Genomic DNA, 19,699 nt, shown 5'->3' with positions numbered 1-19,699 from the left:
GTTTAATTTGAAAAAGGAGATGGTATAATTACAATTTGAACGTCACTTTCGTACTCTAGATAAGAAAGTTTATAAACTAGATATGATGACAAACGTATTATCACATACTTGCAGATAATTTCCTACGTGTGCTTTGTTTTGACTTACATAGTTTTAAGGATTTTAAGCAAATGAGATTTCGGTTTAATGTGAGGAGAACCCAGTATTACCACAGACTTATTGTCAGGATGATAACTTTGTGTTCGCTTTGCAGTTTATAATTTTAAGTGTTAATAGCGAAGTTGTTGAACAAAATGAATTATATGAAATTGTTAAACACATTCGAGCAGAAGGTATCCGAATGAAAACAACGTTAGAAGCTTTACAGCAAGATATAAGATTATTAAAAAGTGAAAACCATGGCCTCAAAAAAGAAATAGCAAATATGAGAAAGAATGGACACTTACACAGCGAGATATGCGACGCGATAGTAGGAATGAATGAAGAAGGAATGGACGAAGATCTGGCTAAACTGTTATATCACAAAAGATGCAAGTTGTTTTATAGCTTTCTTTTCAGTATATGTTATTTACTTGATTACGTTTCATCTTTATTATACCTTTCGAAACAAATAATTATGTAAAACAGATAACTATGTACTAAAACATAACATAAGGCAGTGTTGATACATTTTCAGTTTTAATACCACCGAAAGGTACAACAATCCCACCGAGAGGAACGACAGAATCCGTGAAAACGACGTCTGCTTCAAACACAGAGACGCCAAAAGCTGCTTTTTCAGCGTTCCTCAACAACCCTATAGACTGGTCAACATCCGGCAAACAGTTCACCGCCGTATTCGACAGTGTCGTCTCAAATGTGGGCGGAGCTTATGATCCTACAACAGGGATATTTACTGCACAGACAAAAGGGACATACTATTTCTCCTCTGCTGTTAAGAGTGACGGTCATCATTTCAATGAAATTTATTTAATTACAAACAATGACATTGTCTGTAGTTGGGATAAGGGTGCAGATGAGAGCGGCTCGGTTGCCACGGTGATAACTTTAGATGCTGGGGAAAGGGTGTATGTTCAACATTATCTCTGGAGAAAAGATTACTCTAATATTTGGTATTCAGCCTCCTTTACCGGATTCCAAATATAACAACGTTGTTTCATTTACTAAACATATAAGCTTTTGTATTTTTTGGTGAAGGTTTACCTTGAAGAGAGAATTGCATTAGAAACATTCTTCATTGAATTTTAAGTCAGTTTATTAACTGTTAATCACCCCTAGGCTGTGCATAATTTACCCAAACCTTTTAACATTTTTCAGTGTCAATAAGTGTTTTAAAATTATGACACTTCATAATCTTAAGACATTTTGTAAACGAAAGAGTATTGCGGGTTTTTGTTGTTGTTGTTGTTTTTTTGCTTTGATGCATACTATGGCAAATACATGTAATCTGAAAGTGCAAAATATATTGTTGGCAGCGAATGGGTCAGACTGAGTCAATAAAAGTTCTTTTCCTGTCAAAGTATAGATGCATGCATAACATTTAGCTGTATATTAAATTACATATGTGCCAGTCAATAGTTTCACCCTAAGCATTCAGTCCATTATTCTTTTTTTGGCCGATAATGAATTAATATTGATTAAAAACACTCTACTAATTATACATCCAGCATCTATTTATTATCGTACTGTTTTATCTTTTCATTTTTGCTTTATCTTGTGGTAATCGAAACTATCAGTTGTTTTGGTAAAAGAAAAATTCAGGGGTGTATCTCTAATGCAATGGCGACATGCAAAGCAAACATGAACAAGACTGGGAAAAAAGCAAAACTGTATTTGTTTAAGACGTGCAATTAGACCTGCCTTCATAAATTATTAATATTTTTACGTGGTTGTAATTTACTTGGAGAAGATTTTGAGGAAAGATCTTTTCTGAGAAACGAAATTATTGAATCTTGTCACTGTTTAAAACCTTGTTTTTCAGAAATTAATATTTCGTCGTATTTTTTGCCAGATCGTTTTCATTAGCAGCCGCGAACAATCCCGAATTGGCGAGTAAAACGCCTTTCTGTAATAAATATATAGTAAAATGTTGCTGGATTTATTCTTTGTTCTGGAATGTCCAGGGGAATATGATTACTATATATATTATCATTATTGACCAATCAAATGAGCTAAATGTCTGTGAGTTTCACAGCACTTATAAAAACATGTAGGTATCTTACATCTAAGTTTCACACCGACTCTATATATTCCCGCAATCTTTGTAAGTTCGGCATCAGGGAAGAACGTATGTCGCAGTGCATCCGCTTTCTCCCATGTCAGGTTTGGTGAAAAACTGTCCTCAGGGTGGGGCACGGTTGTCCTTGCTAGGTAGTGGGTCTCATTTGGATATCCTTCATACTGAAATAACAATACAATACAGAATAAAAGACCGTAATTACAATTAAGTAAACCTATATTTGTAATTTTTAGAAATTACGACTACCAAATCACTTACAAGTGGGTTCTAGCCTCTATTCAAGTGTACGGCTAAATAAAGGGGATTCTGTTTCCGGCCACCTAAAGGTACCGGTTGCAGAAAGCAGATCTTGTATTGTTATATGTCTTGTCGACATTAAATAAAACTTATCTTATCTTATCATACCTTTGTTTAGAAATATACAATTCAGATTATACTAACAGGATAATGGTTGAAGAAGACCTCAGCCACTATCCGGACATTGTTTCAGACACGGCAGTGCAACTTAGTAGAACCACGGGTCTTCTGCAATGCTCGAACAAACAGCGGTGAGAAAAAGGTCACCTAAATGTTCAGATTTCAATTTACTTAAACAAGCTGTATGATTGCTGTGTGACAAATGGTGTTGGTGTAATATCAAGGTCTTATAATCCCTTTCGAAATAAGCAAATAGGATATACATACAAATACTATTCAGAAGTTCAGTCATTTAGAAATACATGTACCTATATAATTACCTGTAAAAGAACGTCAAACAGATCTTCACTGTTTGAGAACTGGGGTCTCACGATCACATGTATAGTAGTGTCGTTTTTAGTCACGTTTATTTTGTGGTAGTTCATAGAACTTCCGGCGTCCCCTTTCTTCCACAACAAAGTGTTTAACATCGGTGTCTGAACTTTATCCGGGTTACCTAAACCATGATGGAAAAATTCTATATTTAAAAGTTGTGTCCTATTTTTTACGTGAAAAAATGGCTGGGCTGTTGCGAATTATAGGCATGAAAAAACATTTAAATAGTTTCAAGATTTTTTCTTTAAATGAAGTTGTTCCAAATAAAACTCTGAGGTAAAATGTCAAATAACAGGAGCACCGTCCGAGTTCACCTATGCTCGTATAATTGTTTGACCTAATATGGCAATATGCAAGAAAAGAGTAATATTTCTTGTCATACTTACTCATTTAATGGTGATAAAAAATGTTGTGTTTCAAATCTAAAGCACTAAAGAGAAGTGAACATAAACAAAAATGATAAACAAGAAATAACCATTTTAGCATAAAAGGGAGAGACCATCTTTTGAACTGCTTACTAACCGAGTGATAGTAAACAAGTTTCAAAACTATACTTCTTACAGTATTTAAGTAAATGGACCTTAGCACATAAAAAACAAAATTGCATTTTTAAAATACATAAAAGTAATGATTTTGGTAAAATTGTTGAGCTAAAACAGATATAACAAGATGTTACAAGGAAAGATGAGTTACCTGCGAGATATATTTCTATTGGCTCAGTCGTGTTCGACACCGGCACCTCGTCTTTGGTACCCGGTGTGGAGAGTTTGAACGTGACAACAGCAGTTCCCACCTCGGTCGTGTCGTTCTCGTTACCGTACGTAAACGGTGACTGGTCATTCACGATCAACTGCAAACAAAATCAAGTGAACATAAAACAATTTTATTACACGCTCATAATACCATTGTTTCTGATATGGCTGTCTCAATATTTGCTCTATTTCCTGTAAAAAAAATGTTTTCCCACGTATTTTTGCCAAAGGTTTGAATATTGATAAGCATTGTAGATAAACATCGTTTATGATTGCCTCCCTTTATGGCTTCAAGCGCAATTTTGAAAGTCGTCCATTTTCAAACATGTAATTACGCATAACATCTAAATGGACAACTGCCTTATCTGTTCCAAAATTAAAATTTAAAGCCTTATGGAGCTTTTATATAGAAAATAAAAGAAATCAACACTTCTCGATACACAGTTCAAACGAATTGTGTTAAAATAATGTCTTGTTATTTCAAAACTATAGATATGCATTGTAACTTACGAACAGATTCATATTCTGAAATTATTAATTATTTTCTTAAACAAATGTGTCACATTTGTAAAGACTGTACTAACCGTTTGGCCGACTTCTGAACCATTTCCCGAGCCCGAGAGGACTCCGGCTGGCATCTTCACACCCGCATCGTCACCCATACTCTCGTCTTCTACACGGTAACATAACAAACAGATTCTCTGATAACTACATACACGGCAGAGCAAATATATTGGCGATTGTGAAAAAATATTATTCATGTATATGGCAAAAACTTTAACATGGCACATTGTTATAGTTTGATGTTGATCATAGCTACTGGTTTTAGGACATCATAAAAAAGCTTGAAGTTTAGCCGAGATTTTTTCTCAGGGAAAAATGCTTTACACGGGCGTAGCAAAACTGGGTTCAAGAACGATTGAACCGCAATTCCTCCTGCTCGCCTTTTTCATAATTGTGAAACATTTCATTAAATAATTTCTTTACCGACCTGACCCTGTTTATCTACAACTAAACATTTACCGCATAGTTTAATCCTTTCTACAAGTATCTCACAAGCATTTACAATGCATTTGATAACGAATAGTTTGATATATATATTTAAAAAAGCTGCTATTTACCTTCCGTTGCATTTGGGTTGACCTTTTTCATCGCGACCTTGAGACCAGGAGCACCGAGTTCCACTGTCTGGTTGGCCTCTGTCTTGTTCAACAATACGCTGGACACAGAGTCTATTGAACCGAGGAAAGACTTACTCACATCTCGATCCTGACCAAACATAAAATCGTTATTAACTAACTCTTTACATGTTTTTTCATGTAGCATTTCGCGATTAACAACCGCCACGCTAACAATTTCGTAATTAGTAATCGGTCAAATCAATAGATAGTCCAACACGTTCGTACTCAAAATAGTTGAATGTAAAATTATTATTCTTGATACTGTGTTCCTATTTACCGATTTTTATAGGCAAAAGTATGGTTAATGTCTTGTTGTGATAACGAAAAATGAAAATAATCGTTTTAAAACCCAAAGTACAAGCTTTTGGTAGTCTTGTTGATTTTGTAGCCCCGGTTATAGATATTTAAAACATGTTGACTGTTTCCAAGAACAACAGAATACATGAATCGTAAAGAACAATACGGTTAGTCTTCGTGTCATGGTTTTGTGCAAGCATTGCGACAATGCATGTTTGTTTTGTGTGTTAACGTCTGCAGAAGCCATTGGGATATGTTGTTTTTTCGACCTTCGGTCTCGACCAACAACAATCCAGAGCTGATGCGCAAAAACAAAGTGTGATATTCTTACATTAATCTAACACCTGCAAACAATGACAGACTTGGCTCAAAACAAAACAAAAATGTTTAAAAACATCATTTTGTCAATTTTCATCATAACGACAAAATAAGACGGTAGCATTATGACATAAAGGTAAAGGTAAAGGTAAATTTTATTTACCTTCGCTTTGTGAAACAATTAACAAAAGCTCTATACAGCTTTTGAGCGTCCCTAATTTAAGAACAGTTAAAACCAATTATACCTTACCCCCAGCAATTTGCTGGTACCCATTTACAGCTGGATCGACTGAGGCAATCGTGATTAAGTGCCTTACCCAAGGACACACCGCAATGGGAGTAGCCAGGAATCGAACCAGGGGCCTTCACTTCCGTAGGAAAGCGTCTTAGCCCTCTCGACCATTGCTTCCACAATATGCAATACTTTTCTCTCTTCTTATAAATTCTCCGAGATTGCATCATTAAATGCGTGGCTAATCCGAAATTCTTACCGCGTCTTTTCTGATTTTATCCCTGCGTCGTTTCTCCTCGTCCAGATACCTGTTATAGTACCATTCAACATCTCCTGGCTCTTCTAGGACACCGATATAACAGAAAATGTCGTTCCTTGGTAACTTGAGAATCTCTGCATCTATCATTATCTCTACGCTTTTGTTCTTCAACACGTGTCTGTAGGAAAATAGCATTTATTCTTTGACAATGATGTCTCATTCTAGGAAAATCTGTTAGAATATTTTTATAGACATTTCTAAACGTAAACGTAAATCGGAAACGGATTACTGAATCCGTAAATGTTATTTGCAAATAATGGTCTGGGAGATACTATTGTATTACTATTGGATGAAATTGTCTCCCATAGACCACAAATTAGCCTAAAATTTTACGGATTCAGTATTCCGTTTCGTAATTACGTTTACGTTAGAAAGGTCTAATAGCAGGTGGCCCTGTTCCTGAATATAATAGAATAAAAAATAAGATGACTTTCGAGAGAAGTTAATGCTGGAAAAGTACAAAAACATAATAATGTTAAAAATATTCGGGATTTATTGGTATTAGATAGAAAGTCTGTGATTCTATCATGTGTTTATACAGCGTATTTGCTGACTTGAACTTTATTTTCCTGGTACACATTTCATCAACAGTTCATCTTATTCAAGCATAATTTCTGTGAAATCAGAGTAATTCAGTTCAGTTACCGACACATTATATTTTTCACTGCGTTAATGTCTTGGGTGTGAATACAATGTGCTCTTTATATGTCCACTTTTAATGTTTAAAGTTTATACCTAAATTACTTTTAACATCCAAGCTTATATAAACGTACTTCTCGAATGTCATGCAAAAAGGGTGTGAATACATGTACTTCTCCAATGTCATGCAAAAATGAAGATATGTAACTTAATTTAGCCACATTTATATATCATTCTTTGAACTTCGATGGAAATAATAATTAAGCTATGACAATATTTAACTGTTATTGTACAAAATATGTGCTTACTTAGTTAAGTAACATTTTAACACGCTGTTATAACAATATGATGAAATGTATAGATGTATATGTGTGCATGGGACGGAGGCCTAATGCAAAATAAAAAAAAATGTTCCAAGTGCTCCAATTAAGATGAATGCCTACGAACAATTGACGTGTGTCCCCTAGAAAGTTGATAAAGTTGTACCTTATGTAGGTGTAAAAGTATAGAATCACATCAGGTGACCATCGTAGAGTTTAGTAAATTTATAAGGTAACTTTTAACAAAACAGGACAGCTAACAAACATGTAACCCAGGCAATTATAATGATGTCATTGATTAAATAAGCTCAAACTTTCGTTATATCTACTGTTGTTTCATCTGCAAACACGTATAGTTTATTAGAGACCCGAATATGAAGCGCCGCGTACTTTTTAACACATAAATGGAAACAGACTTATTTTACCTGAAAATGGCTTCGTAAAAGAACAGATATTTGTAGAGTTTGTCAAGCGGCGAACTGTGAAGCAGGTCGCACTTCTTGAGCAGTTTATTGTAAGGTAATGGAGCGTTCGATGCCAAGTCTTCTTCAGTTAGTTCTGTCAGCTCATCTGTATCTTCTTCAAGAGTTATATCCGCACCATCTTCTTCTGGATTCTCTGGAACATACACAAGCATTCCATGTGAATCCCTTTACAAAAGACTTACCTTCGCATGTTCACGCGCATGCACGCGGTCTAATGTTTAGTTGCTAAAACTTAAATACATTATTTAATATGATATACACATGTATGTCAGTTTCTATTACTTTTTATATGAATGTATATATACTTTGTATTTTGCTGTTTTGTAAATATGTGTACATGGGCCGGTGGCCTTAGAACAAAAATAAGCTTCTGTTTTGATTGCTTTTATCGTTGCTATTATGTACATGCCTGCTTGAAGACTGCTTCCCCTGTTGCCAGACACTGATGCCCTTTGTGCTTTTTTCTATTTGCAATATTGTTTTTGTTAACTTCTGTTTTGTTTGTTTGTCGGGAAATAGCTCATGAGCTTATGTTTTTTGTTATACTTTATCTAGTAGGTTTGATGGCTGGGAAGTGTTGTGATAGTTTCAATGCAATTTACATGTAGTTGTTCCTATGATACAGCTAAACGGTTGCACGCCAAACTTTAACCGAATTTTCTAAGCCGAAAGAAAAAGAATTTATATTAAGGTCAACCAAGGGTTAACTAACTTGATTATTTCAGTAGGTTTTCCGTAGACTAGGAAGCCTTTTAGGCCTATAAAGTTACTGAAATTGTACGCAAAACTTTATCCAGTGTCATGCCGAAGACGACGCCCGGGCGAATAGAATAGCTGTCATTATTCTTTGAAAAGCTGAGTTTAAAACTGAAACATTCATTTACCCTCTTCTTCCTCATCACTCGGTCCGAGGGCTGCCTTCGCGTCTTTCTCGGCCTGAGCGAGCGACTTCTCGTGCTCTGCCAACTTTTTTGCCACCTCGTCCTCCTTTGGTAATACATTGCTGACACCTGATACCACTTCTACAACATACCACAAATATTAAACTTCAAACTGTGTCACAGATTGAAGTTTTCAGTAATCTCACAAAATTTTCTGTCAAAAGGAACCTAGTAGTGTTTATCTGTTAAACCTATCTTCAACAACAGATGGAGAGATATACATGTTTTGTTTTTCAAATATTATAATCGGACACCATCAACATCCTCGTCCTCATCATCATAATCATCATCATCATCACCATTACATTTGTCATTCTCATTGTCATTATATAAGGTAAAATCAATAACATTATATTTCCTTATAAATTCTGTAAAATATATTATAGTCAATAACATTACCTCTTTCTGCATACTGTAATACTCGTATATATGTTAGTCAATAATACCACATTTCATCATACATTCATTAAGATAAAATGTATGTGCAAGATAAGAATAACTTACTAGATCCGACACCTGTCAGTGTATCCAATGGTTCATCAGCGAAACTTTCAGTAACTTCGGCAGAGTTTTTAATAGCAGATGTGGCGCCTACCTGCAAAATCAGGGAAGTATTTAAGCACCAATTGCTATAAGGGAACGACCATTAGAAAGTCAGTAAAAAATATAAATATTCCAGCCCAAATGTTAGAAAAACAGACAATCTGGTTCAATTCCAGCTAAGATATCCCTAAAACCTAATTTGTTTAGCTTCGCTTGCCATAAACTTTTCCATTATTTTCCATATCCCACGGATTAACAACAGTTTAACTATAATGTTGGATAGTGCAAGCTAGGGTGGCTCACGAACACGTACGTAAACACGTACGTAAAGCCGCGCTATTCTCACAGGTCTTAATACATATTTGATTTGTCTTCATATTCTATGTACTAGTATATGCCAATACTTTGCCTATATAAGTCAAATCTTATATGTCTAACATGCATGTTACTTGTCTGATAATCAAATGTCTGTAGATAGTATAGAATGATTATATGGTTTGCAAATCATTAGCAAAACTTTAGTCCGGGGCTCAAATGACGTTAGCCAAACACTTTCCGACTGGCCATGGTCATACAGCATAAACTATTTACATTCAATTTATTGAAGGAGTCATGTAATAACTATACATAGCTAATGTTCCACCGACTTTAGTTATCGCGAACACGAAAAGACGACAAATAAATCTGCTTGAGGCCTTTGCGTGAAATATGTTCAGTTGTCGCAAAGAGTGTCGAAGAAACAATAACGTGACAACACAAGTTCACAGAAAGCTTATCTGTCCAGCTTTCGTGCTGTCGTGTCTTCATCCCGCCGACACGACTACTCTACATAGCAGAATTAACGTCTATAACAGTTTAGAAATATCCTAACGTTATATCACCTACAACCTACTCTAACTTCGTTAGCTATGATCTACCTTGGCATTATAATATATCAGCTATAACCTTACCGAATAACAACTTTGAATTATCCTAAAATTATCAGACGTTAGCTCTAACCTACCCTAGGGGTTTCAGATATCATCTATAATCTACCATGATGCTATCAAATCTCAGCTATAATATATTCTTGCATTCAGATATCAGGTCTAGCGCGATATTCTTGTCTTATCGGATCATAGCTGTAACCTACTTTTGCATTATGAGATGTAAGATGAGATGTAAGATGTAATCTTCTCTAGAGATACCATTCTATCAGATCTTAGCTACTTAGCTACTACCTTCTTTTGCGTTATCAGGTGCAGCTCTAACATACTCTCATCTTATCATATCTCAGCTATAACCCACTCTTGCATTATCATATCTCAGTTATAGCCTACTTTTGCATTACCATATCTCAGCTATAACCTACCCTTGCATTATCATATCTTAGTTATAGCCTACTTTTGCATTACCATATCTCAGCTATAACCTACCCTTGCATCATCAAATTTCAGCTATAACCTACATCTTCATTATAACATCTTAGCTATAACCTACGCTTGCATTATCATATCTCAGATATAACCTACGCTTGCATTATCATATCTCAACTAAAACCTACTTCTGCATTATCATATCTCAGCTATAACCTACGCTTGCATTATCATATCTCAACTAAAACCTACTTCTGCATTATCATATCTCAGCGATAGCCTACTTCTGCATTATCACATCTCAGCTACAACGTACTTCTGCATTATCATATCTCAGCTATAACCTACTTCTTCATTATCACATCTCAGCTAAAACCTGCTCTTGCATTATCAAATTTCAGCTATAGCCAACGCTTGCATTATCAAATTTCAGCTATAACCTACTTCTGCATTATCATATTTCAGCTATAACCTACTTCTTCATTATCATAGATCAGCTAAAACCTGCTCTTGCGTTATCAAATTTCAGGCAGATTTTGGCAGTGGGCCAAGGGATTTTTGTCTTCACCAGCACAGTTGGGGGCTAATGACCACCACAGTATGGCTCCAATAAACAAGGGTCATTGTTTATTGGAGAGTCAGTCTACCTTACTAGTGTATCTATTAGTGAGAAGGGGAAACAATGTAATTTATTTTAAATTAATGAATAATTGATAACTTTTAAAGTTATACTATTTTTTTTTTTTGGCATTTCTATGAAAATAAAAATATTTGTTAATCAAACACAATAATAAAATAATCAGAAACTTATTTTCACAATAATGAAATTATGAGAAACTTACGTAAAGAAACATGCAAGTTTTTATTTTTTTCAAATTCTGTCTGGAGAATTGTGATATTTCTGAAAATTGTGACTTTAACTCATCTAAAGCTTGCAGAATACTGTAAATAACATTTGTCTAAATTGAAAACAGAATGTGAATTTCAAAGTTACAAAGCAAAGCATGAAAAAAGTCCCTTTAGGCAACATGCTGAAAATGAAAATGGAGTATAGATGGAACACAATAATTTTATATTCAAATAATGTCGATTACATGAATACATGAAAATCAATTTCCAAATCGAAAAATATTGTTTGTCAGCACAAAGAACTCAGGAAGTTTTCACTATACTTGTGTTTTATTATCATTATTATTTTCAATATAATTACTGTATCTTTTATCATCCTATATGTAATATAATAATAATGATAATAATAATAATGATAATAATAATTATGATAATTATTAATAGAACATTAAAGTAATAGTTATTATCATCTACATAATATCAAAATAATAATTATTATTATTATCATTCCACATTTACTGAAGAAAAATTAATTTCTTTCAACTCCACTGCACACATCTTCATGGTCTAGTTGGGGTCCCTGCTGTGCTAATTGCCCTCTAATCAGTTACGGTTACATAATCGCTGATAAGCAGCAGATAAGATGGGAGTTGTATATTGGATTTGGGGGGGACACTTATATAGTAGTGAATCTAGGCCTTTAAGCCTACTTCTGCATTATCACATTTCAGCTATAGCCTACGCTTGCATTATCAAATTCCAGCTATAACCTACTTCTGCATTATCATATTTCAGCTATAACCTACTTCTGCATTATCAAATTTCAGCTATAACCTACTTCTGCATTATCATATTTCAGCTATAACCTACTTCTGCATTATCAAATTTCCGCTATAACCTACTTCTGCATTATCATATTTCAGCTATAACCTACTTGTGCATTATCAAATTTCCACTATAACTTACTTCTGCATTATCATATCTCAGCTACAACCTACCCTTGCATTATCAGAGACGCTGCCAGAATCCTTGGTTAAATCGTCCACAAGACCAATCATGCCGCTGGCTTGATCAATATCTTTTACTCCCTCTGACACTGAATCAAGGGCTCCAATCAATTTCGTCTTCAGCTGAAAACAAAAACGAATATTATAGATACTCAGAATGTGATGTAAGAAAAAAAATATAATCAATCCGTTTTATTACAGAGCAATCTGTAGATTGTACGGTATCTTAAATAGTTTTAGTTTGTGGTTTAATATCAGACAGTCAACAAACCTCTGTCATAGCCTCCTTTGCTTCGAACTCTTCCTCTTCTGAACTGTTTGTCTGAAATAAATTTATATATATATATATATATGTAGAAATGTTTATAGGAGTTAAAGTATACTGAAATATTTACTATAATGTAAAAAGTCAGCCGCTCAAACAATTCTTTTCGAATTTTTACGTTACCCATGTTCAAGTCCTCGGCGATTGTAAAGATATTACCCGAAGAAGAAGTTTGACTGCTCATGTATAGTTAAGACGTAACGTGATGATATAGTGTTTTTGTACGTACCGGGGTAACAACAAGTGTTGCTGACAGCGCCTCCACAGCCCTCATTACACCAGTCGTGTCCTTTGATTTCAACAAGTCGTCCAGCTGGTCAAGCAGATTGGAAGCATTACTCAGACGGATCTCGAATGTCACGTGAGCTGACGTCGTAAGATTATTCTTCGTTACGTATAAGATCATGGCAAAAGAATTGACGTCACTAACAAAATATTCGGACGGCAAGTTAAATTCTCCTGAGGGAAATCGCATGTCTTTGGTAAGATTTCCGGATCGAAGGAAGCATGGTGTATATTCATACACTCGAACTATGTTCTTTGATCTATACTTATGTGTAATACCTGCCACGACAAGAGATGATTTATTTACCATTGAATCACGCGTGTCGTACTTTACATCAGTGTATTTTGACTCTTCCATGAAAACCAGATCGTAAACAATACCATCATGAGTGTTGAAGTCCGGATCAATAGACTTAGGAAACTTGAGCATGGTGGTACCATACACCAGGAACCAGAGATGCTCATCATTCTTTTCTATAACAGCATGAGGTGGTGACGGGTTCACATCCATGAAAAATTCATGCATCGTTGTTTTAAGGGGATGGTCAGACGGGGACACCACTAGTGTTACGACGTACGATCCAAATGGTAACGACGACATAGGATACTGAAATATTTTATCTTTGGTTTCTAGAACACAGATACCTGTGTCGTGATACGGTCGTCGGATTCGCCGGTCGTTCTCCATGACGAGTTTATCAGTCCTCCAGGAGAATGTTGGAACGGAAGAACCACATCCGGACATGGAGACCGTTGCTGTAAGGTTGATCTTTTCTGACCGGAAGAACTGCAGTGGATTTCTGATAGATGATGCGTATTTCGGAACTATTGCTAAATCGGGAGATTGGCACGTACTGTTATTTTCGCCGGCAATAACCACCAGAGGACACAAAACATCCCAGGCCCAATTAAAATGATTGACTGCTTTAACCTTTAGAGAGTACGTGCCTATATCTTGGTACCTATGCGTAACTTCAATAGTTCCGTCCCGTCGGCGTCGGGCAAACGAGTTGTTTGTAGTGTAAGGATTGGTGGCATCGTCAGGTATTGGCTCCATTGTTGACGTTATAAACATGGTTGTTGTCGTTGTCGGCATTTCTGTAGTAGTGGTCATTGAGTGCGTGCTGGTTGCGGTTACATTATCAGACGAAGTTTTATTTCCGTCTGTTTCACTTAGGACAGATGTATTTCCATATGCAGATGTGGTTGAATTCGTGTCACTATCGTCAAGTGACGGCGCGGCGGTTCTGTTTACACTCGCAGAGCTAGATTCGGTTGTTTGTATTACTGATTGTGTCGTCGATTCAAACATGATATAATCTGTGTCAGAAGCGCTAAAACCTGTGTTGTCTGCTTCCCGACGGCGACGTTCTCCCATAAATTCGGTCGAAGTTTCAAAATCGAGTGTTGTTGAGGAGGTCGTTGCATCCGTAGTACCATTCCAATTGATAGTTGTTGATGTTGTAGAATTTCCAAACGCTTCGTTGATTAAAGACGTTGTCATGTTACCCGTTTCAACAGAAGTTGTAGGAGCTACAGTTGACGTGGTGGTGCTTGTTGTTGTTGTAGTGTCTTCAAAATGTTCCGTCTCTTTCAAATATCTGTCTGTGAAAACAAAAGTCTCGCCGTCGCCGAAGTCCACAATATATGTCTTGTCGGACCCTTTAGGGCACCTAATTATTGACTTTGTAGTCTCGTTTCTTCTAAATCTTCCAGCTGACGGCATGGTGACGTCCACATATTTGATTCTCTGACCAACTTTTACAGTGATACATTCTATCACTGAGCTGATTCTATTAAACGCACGGACACAGATATCATATATTCCCCAGTTCGGATACTTATACATATGACGATAGGTTGCGAAGAAAATCTTATCGCTGTAATAGAAATATTTGTCGACATAACCATTTCCTTGGTCGATCTGGAAATTGACTTTCATTGGTCCCCTCATGCCTTCATTTAGGTCGATCAGTAATTCAACAGGCATTTCTTTATCTGTTACATTAGTTACAAACAGGCTGATAGAGCGGAGCGGTACTTCTACAGATACCAGCATGTCGGCGGTACTGTAACTGATATCATTGGAGATATTCGCCTGGACAGGGTAATACCCTAGTGTTAGGAACATAACTTCAAACACGATATCAGTTTGGTTCTCCAAGTAATGAATATAGAAGATCTTCTCGCCCGCGCTGAAACTGACATTGAGGAACATGGCGTTGCCGGCGGGAACTCGCACAGTGATATTGGTGGTCAAGTTCCAGGCGCCATCAATTAAAGGTGAAAATACCTCCGGCTCCTCGACCATATTCTGTACGTTGATTATACGTTTATCCAAGGTCACCTCTTCAAAATTGTAAGTGACAAAATTTTCTTGAAGACGTAAAAACCTTGGCTGAATTTCAAAAGATGACGGGTTTGATTCATTCAAGGACACGGTATGGTCCCGATCATTGTGCTGTACCTCGACACTACGGAGAAACTCCCACTCACCAGCAAATGGTGTAGCAAAACTGGCGTCTTTATCGTGGAAGTGGTAGGTTGTGTCTAATTTCCTTGCGGCAAAGAAAGTGCTATTTTGGATCAGTCCGTATGGATTTGTACAGTTCACATGTAACTTATAATGGCCGACACGTGGATATAAGTGTGTCGTGTGCGCTGTTTCTACATACTCTTCCAGTCCTAACATTTTTACATCAATACCATTGGAATCTCCATATCGTAACTGACAAGCACCTGTAGCATAGTCGATATTTGTGAAATCAACATTGGCTAGACGGCTTCTATCTCCATGGAATGTGTCCAACATAACAAAATCACCGGCGTATCCTTCGTCCACATCTTCAACAGTGAAATCAGTGGTACCACTTATTTTCGCTATTCCAACTTCAGTAACTACAGTAATATCGTATTTTCCAGCTTTTGACCAATAGTGTGACACCTCTTTACCATAAATTTCTGTCACCGTTTCATTATCACCAAAGTCAACCTTAAATGGTACATCAACAATAAAGTTGGTCGCAATATGAATCTTAATGGCTTCCAGCGGTTTCACGTACGCTTTATCTCCTAGAATCTCTGTTGTAACTACAATAGAGTAGTCGGAATCTTTATTGTCAAGACCCGAGGCAGAGAAGTAACCCCAGTCAGTGTCAAGGTCACATTGAGAGATATTGCTGTTGATCTTGTTGGTTGCTTCCAATTCTACACACAAACACTCCTGCTGTCTGACGGCCACAACGAAAGAGGAGCATACGGCTCTACATCTATGCACTGCAGACTCTACGGGCACTGTATATGGCACCTCAACAGGATCCAACGGTCCACAACCGAGCCATAGCATGTTTTCATCTGAAATTGTGAATATATATCTGAATTTGGAGTTTAAGTAACGAATATAATTATGAGTCTTCAAATTCCCGTACAGCTTGCTTATTTTGTACAAACGGCACCCAGCTACCGGTTTTTCTTGATTTGGATCCATCGCTGACTTGATCTCTATATGAAGTTGTTAACAGGCCTGCACCAGTTCCAGGTGGGGAACATCTAACATATAATTTTCTTTGCAAAAACTGCCACAGAAAACATTCACAATGCCAATGCTAGTACTTGTAATTCTTGTTACCCAGTAACTATCATTTGAACTCAAATGGAATTTAGAAAATTATGTTTTGTTTTTCTTTTGAAAAACTGATGTTTAAAAAGCAGATTTATATAGCGCCCTTTCATGATAAACACGTTCAACGGCGCTTTACATATAGCAAACTCATCCTCTACTAGTACAGACACAGAGTGATCTGACCAGAGGGACAGAGTGAGATAAAGCCCCAGAACAGATAGAGAGAAATCCTTTTCAGATACAGGCCTATGTGACAACTGTTCTGAAATCAACCACATAGACACAATGACTACCCCGTTTCTACAGTTAAATCTTATATAAAACATCAGGTACATCTATGTTTTCTTCATTTTATGAACTTACCTATATCACTAATTAGGTCAGTGCTGGTCCAGTCGTAGATGCTTAGTTTAGCTATCTCGAACCTCACCTCGTGCATGAGCTCCAGTCCATCTATGTTTAGTCCTACAACAACACCCATGAAGGCATCAAACGTGAGCTGCTGGTAGTCCCTGACCATCGGGTCCATGTGCTCATGCTGGGCACCATCTATCATCACCCTGAGGCCATCATACATGTCCCAGATCGCGTAAATATTCACCCACAACCGCGGTCGGACCCGAAATTTTACTGTCCATAACAGGTCTTCAAAGGCAACGCCAAATTCATACTCATCGCCAAAACGCTGGAAAACAATTAAGAAATTTAGAACAAAGTTATATGGTCCCTTTAGAACAATTTAGTACGTCTTACGTATCATATAGCGTTTGTGATGTAAAAAGACGGGTGATACCGTTGCACTACCGACCGGCCGCCAAAATCATATACAATTAAAGACCTGCTACAGTCCTACCTTTTAACCTTAAATTGTCACTGAAAAAGCATGAAAATCCTGACTATGAACAGTGACGCCTGTCAAAATAGAGTCTATTTTATACAAAATTCTATATGTATACCTGTGGTCTTGCGTGCTAAAGTGTGACGCGTGGCCGTTAACTGTTACCTTGTAATCATGGGTTGCATACACACAATAGAATTTGAATAGACGTGGAGCAGGGCTTTAAGCTGTAGCATATCTTATGAAGTAACGTACATGATATCCCATCAAGTCACATCATACTGGCATCAGGCTGACCAGTTCTGGATCTACCCTCTTGATGCTGAGCGCTACTAAACCATTTTTCATCTTTTTATGACGCGGCTAGGGAGTGAACCAACGATCCATTCTGCCACAAAAACGGTCACACATATCGTGTCGAGAGACGATTGTTGTTTATCAGAATTATTCGTATACATAAAGTATCGCCCAGGATTTATATATGAATTACTCCGCGTTACTGTACGACTTGATCAGAGAGTAACGTTCTAACCTTGCATAGTATATCAGGAGAATTACTACGAGAAAAAAAAAAGAGGATATGTACCTTTTGTAGCCCCAAGCAAAGGATTTTAACCAAAAAATCCAATTTTTGTATATATCTGCTGCCCCTCTGAACATACTTTCGTTTATTTACAGTCCTGTTTTCAATGACAGTGTCAGCGAGAGCTGAGTGACTTTCTCGGAAGAAACGGTAGCGGTCAGCGACAACCAATGTAATGACATGTAGTCCCTTCGCCGACGGTAATTAAAAATAAATAGAAAATATATACCTGTAATAAATATACGCCGTTTGAGTACCAGGTGTGGCCTCCAGAACTGAATACGATGATGTCCGATTCATCTTCAGCGATTTCCGTAAACTTGATCCACAAGTCCACCGTTAACCCATTCGTACAACGAGACATGTTGCCCAGACACCAATGAGGCCAGTCCCCCAGGCTAGCGTGTGACCCATCAAGGGTCACATTAAATGCAGCTATATCACGTGGCTCGATATCAGTCTCATTTCTTTCTTTGTACACAAACTCAAAGGCATTGCTGCCGTTACATAGCACAAATACTGCAAAATAATATGTTGATATTATATAGTTAAAATATATGAACATTGAAGAGCACTTAACATTGAAATTAGTATATGTAAATATTTTGATCATTTGCAGTTTGTGTTTTCTTTTAAAAAAAATGAGAATATAACGTAAAAAAATGAGAATATAACGTAAAAAAATGAGAATATAACGTAAAGAAAAGACATTGAACACAACAGGACGCTTATAATTCACAAAAAAATAAACAAAAGTAATAAATAAAAATAGGAAAATATGTGATTTAAAAACAACAACAACAACAAAGATTACAAAACAGAAATATATAGATAAACAAAAAAGAAAGAAGGAAATAACAGAGAAAAAAGCAAAAAAGAAAAATGCATTTTTGCCTTTGAAGTTGTTGTAATAATTATTTCATATCCGCCTTAAGATATAATTTAATATAAAAATAAATCTAAATACGTGACAGAAAATAAATAAATAAATAAATAAATAAATAAGTGAAATTAAATCAATAAAAAATAAATAAATAAATAAATAAATAACAAGGGAGTGAATGAATAAATGAATGAACGAATGAATCAATCAATCAACATATAAATAAATAGATAAATAAATAAAAAAAGTTATTGGATAAATAAATAAATCAATAAATAATTAATTAATTAATTAATTAATTAATTAATAATTTGAATTCCCTTCTAAGAAAAATGTTTAAAATATTTCCCCGCCTACATCAGTTATAATATACCCAACTGATGTCAAGAGATAATAATTTTGGAACATTACTAGAAAACAAAAATGAACGCAGGAAAAGGAATTTAAGTTTTAATAAGATACACACGACTTTAGCGCATAATTTGTGGTAATTTTATAATATTAAGGATAAACTTTGACTTACACGCAACTAGTGAAAGAATCAATCCTGAATTATGTTTTTCCATCACCATGTACAATTTCTATTTTTTTCTTCACTTTTCAATAAATATTGTTACAAGTTAAAATCCGTTTCCCATCGTGTACAGAATTAAACACAAGTCTGTTATGAAGAATCGGTTGCACAATCTGAGGAACTCGACCGAAGTTCGGTTCTTCATCAGGGAGTTATAAATGTTTGATGAGGGCCGACTTTATTCTATTAATTAGCAGGGGATTCTTACCTGGCCAGGTACATAAAATAAGACTGAATTTGGAGAAGAAAGCAATAAGTCAACAATCTAATTACTGATATCAATAGAGAGATCGTGAATAATTGAACGAAGCGCGTGCTAA

The 19,699-nt window shown here is 36.1% G+C and overlaps 2 protein-coding genes across 2 annotated transcripts in view; one reads left to right on the top strand and one right to left on the bottom strand.

Moving 5' to 3' along the window:
• Positions 1 to 17,687, bottom strand: part of LOC123562231 (uncharacterized) — a 34,280-nt gene extending 16,593 nt beyond the window's left edge. Inside the window, exons 1-14 of the mRNA XM_053526173.1 lie at positions 17,622 to 17,687; positions 16,865 to 17,186; positions 12,824 to 16,233; positions 12,541 to 12,591; positions 12,261 to 12,392; positions 9,020 to 9,110; positions 8,459 to 8,596; positions 7,515 to 7,707; positions 6,071 to 6,248; positions 4,905 to 5,052; positions 4,368 to 4,456; positions 3,725 to 3,881; positions 2,977 to 3,152; positions 2,223 to 2,400 (exon numbers count right to left, since the gene is read on the bottom strand). Coding sequence (XP_053382148.1) covers positions 2,223 to 2,400; positions 2,977 to 3,152; positions 3,725 to 3,881; positions 4,368 to 4,456; positions 4,905 to 5,052; positions 6,071 to 6,248; positions 7,515 to 7,707; positions 8,459 to 8,596; positions 9,020 to 9,110; positions 12,261 to 12,392; positions 12,541 to 12,591; positions 12,824 to 16,233; positions 16,865 to 17,186; positions 17,622 to 17,687 — 5,329 coding nt within the window. The remainder of the gene's footprint in view (positions 1 to 2,222; positions 2,401 to 2,976; positions 3,153 to 3,724; positions 3,882 to 4,367; positions 4,457 to 4,904; positions 5,053 to 6,070; positions 6,249 to 7,514; positions 7,708 to 8,458; positions 8,597 to 9,019; positions 9,111 to 12,260; positions 12,393 to 12,540; positions 12,592 to 12,823; positions 16,234 to 16,864; positions 17,187 to 17,621) is intronic.
• On the top strand, positions 114 to 2,091 carry LOC128555175 (complement C1q-like protein 2). Its single transcript, XM_053536765.1, has 2 exons — positions 114 to 530; positions 677 to 2,091. Exons 1-2 carry the CDS (start codon positions 341 to 343, stop codon positions 1,144 to 1,146), a joined length of 660 nt encoding a protein of 219 aa, XP_053392740.1. The 5' UTR covers positions 114 to 340; the 3' UTR covers positions 1,147 to 2,091.
• Positions 17,688 to 19,699: the final 2,012 nt, after the last annotated feature.

The sequence above is a fragment of the Mercenaria mercenaria genome, chromosome 2 (genome assembly GCF_021730395.1).
Source record: "Mercenaria mercenaria strain notata chromosome 2, MADL_Memer_1, whole genome shotgun sequence".
NCBI lineage: Eukaryota > Metazoa > Mollusca > Bivalvia > Venerida > Veneridae > Mercenaria > Mercenaria mercenaria.
Note: the sequence above shows the minus strand (reverse complement) of the source record. Positions and strands in the feature narration are given on the sequence as shown.